This window comes from Quercus robur, chromosome 6 (genome assembly GCF_932294415.1).
Source record: "Quercus robur chromosome 6, dhQueRobu3.1, whole genome shotgun sequence".
Classification (NCBI taxonomy): Eukaryota; Viridiplantae; Streptophyta; class Magnoliopsida; order Fagales; family Fagaceae; genus Quercus; species Quercus robur.
The window spans coordinates 43,166,465-43,174,709 of NC_065539.1; the positions used below are offsets into that span (position 1 = coordinate 43,166,465).

The 8,245-nt window shown below is 32.6% G+C and overlaps 1 protein-coding gene across 1 annotated transcript; it reads right to left on the reverse strand.

Annotated features, from left to right (window-relative positions):
- Positions 1 to 2,260: 2,260 nt before the first annotated feature.
- On the reverse strand, positions 2,261 to 4,241 carry LOC126688884 (probable WRKY transcription factor 48). Its single transcript, XM_050383787.1, has 3 exons — positions 3,589 to 4,241; positions 3,145 to 3,288; positions 2,261 to 2,958 (listed from the first exon to the last, which is right to left on the reverse strand). The coding sequence occupies exons 1-3, from the start codon at positions 4,062 to 4,064 to the stop codon at positions 2,505 to 2,507; spliced, it is 1,074 nt and encodes a 357-aa protein (XP_050239744.1). The 5' UTR covers positions 4,065 to 4,241; the 3' UTR covers positions 2,261 to 2,504.
- Positions 4,242 to 8,245: the final 4,004 nt, after the last annotated feature.

An 8,245-nucleotide genomic window follows, 5' to 3' on the forward strand; every position in this document is an offset into this window, starting at 1 on the left:
AGCCCTAAATTATTTTTGGAATTTGAATTAGTTTACACTAACTAAGAACAACCCTCCAAATGACTAGAAACCCTGATAAGTTTCTCCCAAGCATCTAGTTTTTCTGGGTGGCACAGGCTAGTGTATTTTGCAATTTGAAATGTAAAAAGCTTAATTAGTGGCTGGAAAGTTCGGAATACAAGAAGAAAATGCATGCCACCTTTTTCTGAACAAACACGTGTGATGCTTTTCCAATTAACACCCATTATCACTTCATTTAATCTAAAGAATATTCATCTGTAGCATGGAAAAAAAAAAAAATGAAAAAGCTTTAACGTAAATACTTTCTTTATTTTTTTATTTGGTTTGCTTGGCAGGCTTTCTTTATTTTTTTTGCTTGGCAGGCTTTTATTTGTACTTTCTGTGACATATTTTTCTCTATGGACTAACTACGTTCATACTTGATCTTATATTCCAAATTTCGAAGCCATCAAATAATTGCTACCACGTACGTTAATACGGTATCTTTCCACTAATCCGGTATTTCATGCTATCACGCGTTTATGGTTTTTTTCCACATCGAACTCATAATTTCTTCTGTGTCTCTATTTAGTATTTATATATTCTGTTTACAATGAGTTTCAAAGCCTAGAAAATAAAAATGGAAGGTTTGCCATAGGTTGGCTGTCAATTTAAAATTTAACCACTTCTTTGTTATGAATGAATTCACTTTAGAAAAATATATATGATTGACCACGGTTAGTCTTTTGAGAATTTAAAACCAACCACAAAATTTTACAACTAAAGCTTGGTGGTTGATATATATTTCTATACTGAACCCTTGAAATTTCTCTTGTACCCCATGTAGACTTTTCTAGTTGCCATATAAGTTAAAAGTTTCCTAGGCTACTTAAGGCAAAAATCATAACAAAAGCTATAATAAACTTCTTTGCACCAGTTCACTGTCGCTGGATATGTAAAGAAAGTAAGATGTGAGACATTTTGAAATGTGAAAATTTTCCATAAGACCTTATCCTATTCTCACAAATTGTCAATATTTGTACTGCTGATCAATTCCTTCTTGTCTAATATGGGTGTTTCAAATTTAAGAAACATTTTTCAACCACAAAAGCATGTTTAGGTTATCTCTTCTCGCTGTCTTGGCCTTGTAGGGTCATACACGTTATTTGAATATATGTTCAGTCGTGAATGCTATATATGCTTATATGCAGGAGTATGGGTCATAAGGTTATCTGCTTAAGATTCCAATTTTGAAAAACATCTATATTATTTTAGTAACAAGAAACTCTCTGTCGCACACTTGAAATTTTATTTCTTCAATCTAATCAATAATATATAAAGTGTCATGTCATTGAAATTTTACATGTAAGCGCATTTATGTGCCATTCTCATCACATTAGACATATACTGATACACATTTTCATGTGTATCTCCTACATACTATATACGTGATCATCAAAGCTTTAGTTCATGCCACAACCTACACCTACTAGCCTAGCTAGCTAGCACAATTCAAAGGCCTTTCATTTATTGCAACTTTAAATATAGCTTAATGTTTTCCCATAACCGTAAGCAACAAGTTCTGTATGGCCTATATGTAGCATGGTCTATCAAAGAAGTAAATCGAACATCCTTAGGTAGCAAGGGCAGTGTAATATATGGATAAGGATTTAATAACTCCAATAGGTATGAAAGCCCATATATATATATATATAATCAACAATGCTTAAACCTACCATATCCAACACCACAATCTCTCACCACCCTCTGAATCAACAACCACAACCCATTTCTCGCAAACACGTGCCCATCATAATTCAATGCACACAAGCACAACTTTGTCTATAAAGCAAAAAGAGGAATGAGGGGAAAAAAATACGAAAGAAAAGAAGAAGCATTAAATAGCAACCTTAACAATGGTCAAGTAATATGGTAACTTTTTTTGCACGTCCATGCATGTTCCAAGACATTGCATTTATCTCCTTACACAAACTTTTCACAACAATCCCATCTTTAGGGTTTTCCACGCTTCGCTAAAGAATAATAGGATCAATTTCCCAAGTTCATTCTAGTTTCTCTTTTTCCCATAAAGTCCTAAAGATTTGAGACACAAAATAAAGTTTTCACACCAACTTTTGCTCAATTGAGAAAAAACCCTAACCCTAAATATTCTGACCAATATACCCCCTTTATAAACATCAATGCACATGCACCACCCAAGAACAAGAAGAAGAACAAGAGGAAGAACAAGAGGAAGACATAAAGATGGGCAAAAGATACAAAACCCAATTTCTCCATAACTGAATAAACTCTAAGTACAAAGAATAACACAAAAAAGAAAAAAGAACCCAACATTTGTCCCTCTAAAGGCTAAAAGTCTAGTCATTTTACACTGATAAAAGTCCAAAAGATCTATATGAAACGTACAGTGAAGTGGGTTCTTTCTCTAAAGACAAAACCCCCATGAGTCAGTCAGAGAATTACATACCATTAACAGAGTAAAATCAACCATTGTACTCTTCTTTCGGCTCCTTCCTAATCATCTGTGACGGCACAATGTCCTGAAGTAGTCCATGGTCTCTAAGCAAAGATGCCGAAGAAGGTGTCCCAAAATGTCTCTCTTGAATGAAACTAGGAAATGAGGAGGAATTCAAATTAGTAGTACTAGTGCTAATATTCAGAGGCAGCTGTGAGCTATACATATAAGGATGTTGCTGAAGAAGATGATGATGATGTTGTTGTTGATATTGAGGTTGTGGAATAACAAATGAAGAAGTCATGGCACCAAAGCCAGCTGCAGTGGCTTCCGGCATAATTCCAATGCTTCCACGAGGTGTTACCGGGCTTGGATGTGTGTGTTGGCCTTCATAGGTTGTGACCACAATTGAAGGATCATCGGAGGAACGCTCAACTCGCTTCTTTACACCACATCCAGTAGTGGTGCAACGGTAATAGCTCCTATAAAATTAAGAGAAACACATTACTTATGCCTTAAGAAAAGCAAGTTAAAACAAAATCTGATGGAATTATTAGTGTTAGTACGATCGCACCTAATGAAACATTGATAATAACAATGCAGTGAAAGTGGTTGAACTATTGGAATCAAAATTATAGGGGGACCAGATCCTAATATCTATGTGATACCTGGGATAGGGGCTGTTCTTCACAGCTTTCTGGCCGTACTTTCTCCATCTGTACCCATCATCAAGATGATCAACCTCGCTCTTTGTCATGAACGCAAATCTCGGCTCTCTTTGCCTTTTTTGATTCTTCTTTTTGGGTTTCAACCTAAACACACATAAACAAACACTACTTTTCAAAACTTTTTCTTTTTTTTGAAATTCATGCTTAAATTGAACAAAACAAAAGGGTAAAAAGAAAAAACCCATTTACCAATCCCCTTTTTCTCTTTAATTGGATTATCACACTCATTCTCATGTTTCATCAAAACTACAAAATCTAGCTAGAACCAGTAACAGACACGACTAATAAGAAAGTATCTAGATTTAACTCTTAAACAAACAAATAAGAACGACAAATATGAAATACCCTTTATGCTTTTTGTTATTTAAAAACTAAAAAGCTTACTGTTTCTTAGTCTTTTCTTGATCCTGGTCTTCCTCATGACCAGCCTTAATTTGTTCTTCATTTGCGGCTTCATTTGAGGAAGAAGAAATAGATGAAGAGTTTGGTGTGGCTGGAGTGTTCAAAACCTCAGATGACTCTGGAAGAGGTTGTTCTTGTGGTTGTTGTTGTGGAGGCATAGTAGTAGTAGCAGTAGCAGTAGTAGGAGTAGTTGCTGTTGTTGTTGCTGTTGTTGTTGTTGATGAAGGTGTTGGAAACCAATCCAATAAAGATTGGCTATACTCAGGGATACCCAACAAGTCCATGAATCCCTTTTGATCACCACCACCACCACCACCACCACCACCTTGTTGATCACATGTTGTCATGTCAAAGAAAGCAGCCAAACTATTGCCCTGAATCTCATCGGAAAATGTTGAATTAGACATTGAATTCTCAAACTTTAGCTCTTCTTTCTTATTGTCCATGTACTTTCTCATCAACAACACATACTAGTATTCTTCATTTGAGTGATCAGCTTGTCCAATCTCCCTCTAGTTTTATTACAAAGCTCGGAGAGAGAGAAAGTGAGAGAGAGAGAGAGAGAAAGAGAGTGGTTTTGGTTTGGTTTATTTGAGAGTGTGAATGTGGCATTGGGGTCTAAAGGTTTTAGCTTGGGGCTGGGATTTTGGAGAACAGGTTGGCCAAGAGGGGGTTCCCACTTCTACCTAGGAAAAACACCGGCAGGTGCCGGTTAACTATACGTACGGAATTGTCGACGGGACGGTGCTTACATTAAATGTAAGTCAGGACCTGCTTTAGGGTCCACATTGGCATACGCGCAATTATTTGACCGGTTTAACCGGTTTTATGTGTGGACGTGCATTTTGGTGTGTACACCTTGGCTTTTATAAAAATTAAAAATTAGTAAAAATTAAAAAGAAAAGGTCGGCTTGTTTACTCATTTGCTTGTGATTTATTAATTAATTAATCCCTTTATTAATTCTTCTCCAATTTTTTTGAGTTTCACTCTTTCGCGGCTTTATTATCTTTAACTTTTAAATGGGAAATTTCTTTGCTAAAAAAATGGTTTTCCTTTTATGTTATAAAAGGACAAAGTACTTTATTAATTGACTGATATGTCCATTCCAATACCTAATTTTGTTTTTACATAATTCAAAAAGCTTGTACTATATCTTCAATCCATTTTTATGTTTCTCTTTTAAAAGGATGATATTTGTGGGAGCGAGTTGTTTTAAATATTTTCTTTAATGGACAAAATGAGATTATGTATCTTAGAAGCCATCGATTTTAGATAAGGTTGTGTGTGTTGGAAACCACAAGTTTAAAAAACTTAATTTGTCTTGTAATGGGTCAAGCATATCGTGTACAATGAAAATACTATTATATTAAGATTAATTAAAACTTGTGGTTATGAAATCACTTAAAATCAAGAATTGTTGGTTGGTTGATTCTGATTTTAAGTCCTTTCAAAAAAAAAAAAAAATTAAAAGAACCTTGACTTAGAGAAATAGTTGAATTGTCAAGAAGATATTAATGACTAATGGAATAGAATGACAAGCTTAATCGGTCGAATTAGTGATTAAAATTGGAAAAATTAGAATGAAAGTTATTGGTAATGTATATTATGTATCCCAATGTTGGGTCATACATTTATACTCTTACTTAATTAGCAACAAAAACAAAACAAAAGTCATACTTTTATGTCCAATTGCTTCGTCTAATAAAGCTCAAAAGGTTCCCTTATCACATCAATACGAAACTTTGGTGGCAAGTATATAAAAGTTGATCTGTGCATGGATTTGGCTTTTCCATATTGAATTTTACCTCCATTTTATTTTTTGGTAGTCATTAATATCTTATCAAATCAGTTCATAACTACAAGAAAGAGAATGAAATTCTGATTCCAATTCTTTTAGTAGTAAGTGTACCAACAATATATATAGATTGATTTGATTAGTGAGCTACTTATTTAACTTGAAAATTTTGTCTACACCTTTCTTTTTTTTGAAAATTTTGTCTGAACCTTTCTGTATTATTGGATGTCCTTGTGATGCAACTTTTTTTTTTTTTGTTCAGAAACTTAATTAATAATATTGGTCATTTAAAAACATAATAATATGCCAAAACCTTTATGATAAAAGTTGAAGATTTGTTAGTGTTAGTGGTATTTGGTTATTTGAGATACATTTGGTGGAAAAGGACCAACCATTTTGCTGGCCACATTAATGGGAGGATACAAGTCAAAGTTTAAAACAAAGGGGAAAAAAGAATGGTATGAACCAATTATTTCCTCTTATATTATATATATAATTATGTGCTGCATCACTGAAGCATTTTGACAGGGATTGCAGTGAATATTGGGCAACTCCTTTATTTTTGGTGGGTAATATTAAAGGCAACCCCTTTCATCACTAGGTCCAAAGATTAATTATTGCTAATTAACATTTTGAGATTTTTTTTTTTTTTTTGAAGCTGGAAGGTCATCTTGGTAATATCAATTGTTTTGTGGGATACATCCCATTGTGGAAAAACAAATAAATGCCAGAGATTAAAAAGAGGTAAAATTTCCAAAAAATAACAAAAAAGAAAAAAAATTAAGAGACTATATATAATGACTTGAGTGATAAGCGTGTGAAAGAAGCTTCAGCACGTGTAGTCCAACCCTGACAAACTGACCTGCATGTTGTGCGCATGCTGACATAAAATCCGCGTCACCGACTCTATCTTACCATAGCTAAGCTTCTTCCCCGACAAGCCAAGACCGTCATTTAACGACAAGTTTTATCCTTTTTCTCATTTGGTTTCCACTTTTCAATTTTATCTTTGATTTATATACTGCTTTTGTTAAAGTTATGCCTAATATACTTTTGGAAAATGTTAAATCATTCAATATAATATTATTTTTTTAGTGGATTTCATATTTCAAAAATTTTAAGGTAATAATTAATAACTATTTTATCTTTAAAATATTTATATTTAAAATTTTATATATTAAAATTATACACAAAATATAATAGGATTTTTGACGTGCATATTAAGAATAAAAAAAATTGTGTAATTTAGATATAAGACTTATAAAATATTATTTCAATAAAAAGTTTTAGTAGGATCATCTTATAAAAAGTTATATTAGGCTATTAGTTGTAACATGATCTAATTGTATTTCAAAAGTACGCATAACGATAAGTTAATTGTACTGTAGATAAATGTAAAAGTTAACTGAAATAGTATAGTGAGGTTCATGAATAATACCAAAAAGTACAGTAGGGCCCATAAATAGTAGCAAAAATAAGTTGAATAGTAAAATAAATTGACTTTTTAATTTGGAGCCAAACGCACACTAAATAACATTTGATTAACATAAAATTTGATATACATATATATATAGTAAAAACATAAATAACATATAATTTAACGGTGAAAATTTTAAAATATAAATTTATTAATTGTGTGATATTATTTAAAGATATACAAAGTATAACTTGATCATGACCCATGCATATATTTTTCTAAAAGATTTATCTCACTTTATATAACCCTACCTTCCTTTTTATGTTGGGATTGGATTAACCCATCTAGGTAGTTTATTAACTTATTTGTTTATATAATTTTTAAACCTCATTCTTAAAGAATAACTGTAATTTTACCCACTTTAAATAAATAAGAAATATAACGATAACCATCCAAAAGCACACTTAATAACAAAATCTCTCTCTCTATATATAGATATATATGTACGCATGTATATCCAATGACCACTTTACAGATTGCCTAGTCTCATAAAGAGTTTTTTGATCCAAAAAGGTTGGGTGGGATTTCACTCATGTAATAAATCTTGAGATCAAATGTCACATCATGCATGAGTTTGATAAGATTAGGATTGTGTGAGATTGTAAATCAATCTTAATCTACTTAAGCAAAAGTAATACTAGTCAATGAGCATTATATACTAAAAAAAAAAAAAAAAGATGTAACTAGCTAGTAGTGGACACCTGCAAGTTTCCAGCTATGAGAATCTTACTGATATCCACTATATTAACTAGGACCCATTATGTGATTAGTACTTACTCCCCTCTAAGTTTGATGTAATTGGTTCCATTCCTCTAATCATTACCAAACTAATGCCTTTTTCTCAATGTCATTGTAAAGCTTATACCCAAACCAAATTATGTGAAATAACTTTCTTTGATTATTCCTTGCAACATATCTATGAGATAATAAAACCTAGAGCAATTTTTTAAACATTATAGAGGCAGTTTCATGTGATAAATATTCCTCTCCATGTTATGATTGCACGTTAAAAGTTACAATAATCATTTCCATATCAAGGAACAAATAGGTTACTACAGAGAAAAATTCCAAGAACTTCTATATCAATTCAATCACGAGAAAAGATTTGGTGTGTTCCACAGGCAATAGACAAAGAAACAAATATATATACATAAGCTGTTGATGAAGAAATTATCGTATAGTTTACGTGAAACATAATTTTACCATGATACACGGTCCTGGTCCTCGTTGCCCAGAACTCGATGTGGGACAAGCTGAATTAGCAAAGCAGAACCAACCTTGTACTCACACGCGTAAAGTTCAGACCCCCTTGATGCTTTTGTTAGTCTCACGTATAAAATCGAACGGCTAACTTTTTTCTTTAATC

Excerpts from the sequence above, each read along its gene's own strand:
- LOC126688884 (XM_050383787.1), bottom strand. The coding sequence starts at position 4,064 with ATGAGAAAGTACATGGACAATAAGAAAGAAGAGCTAAAGTTTGAGAAT. Across the intron at positions 3,289-3,588 it reads CAAGAAAAGACTAAGAAACA|GTTGAAACCCAAAAAGAAGA; the intron begins GTAAGCTTTTTA and ends ATGTGTGTTTAG. Across the intron at positions 2,959-3,144 it reads AAGAACAGCCCCTATCCCAG|GAGCTATTACCGTTGCACCA; the intron begins GTATCACATAGA and ends TTAATTTTATAG.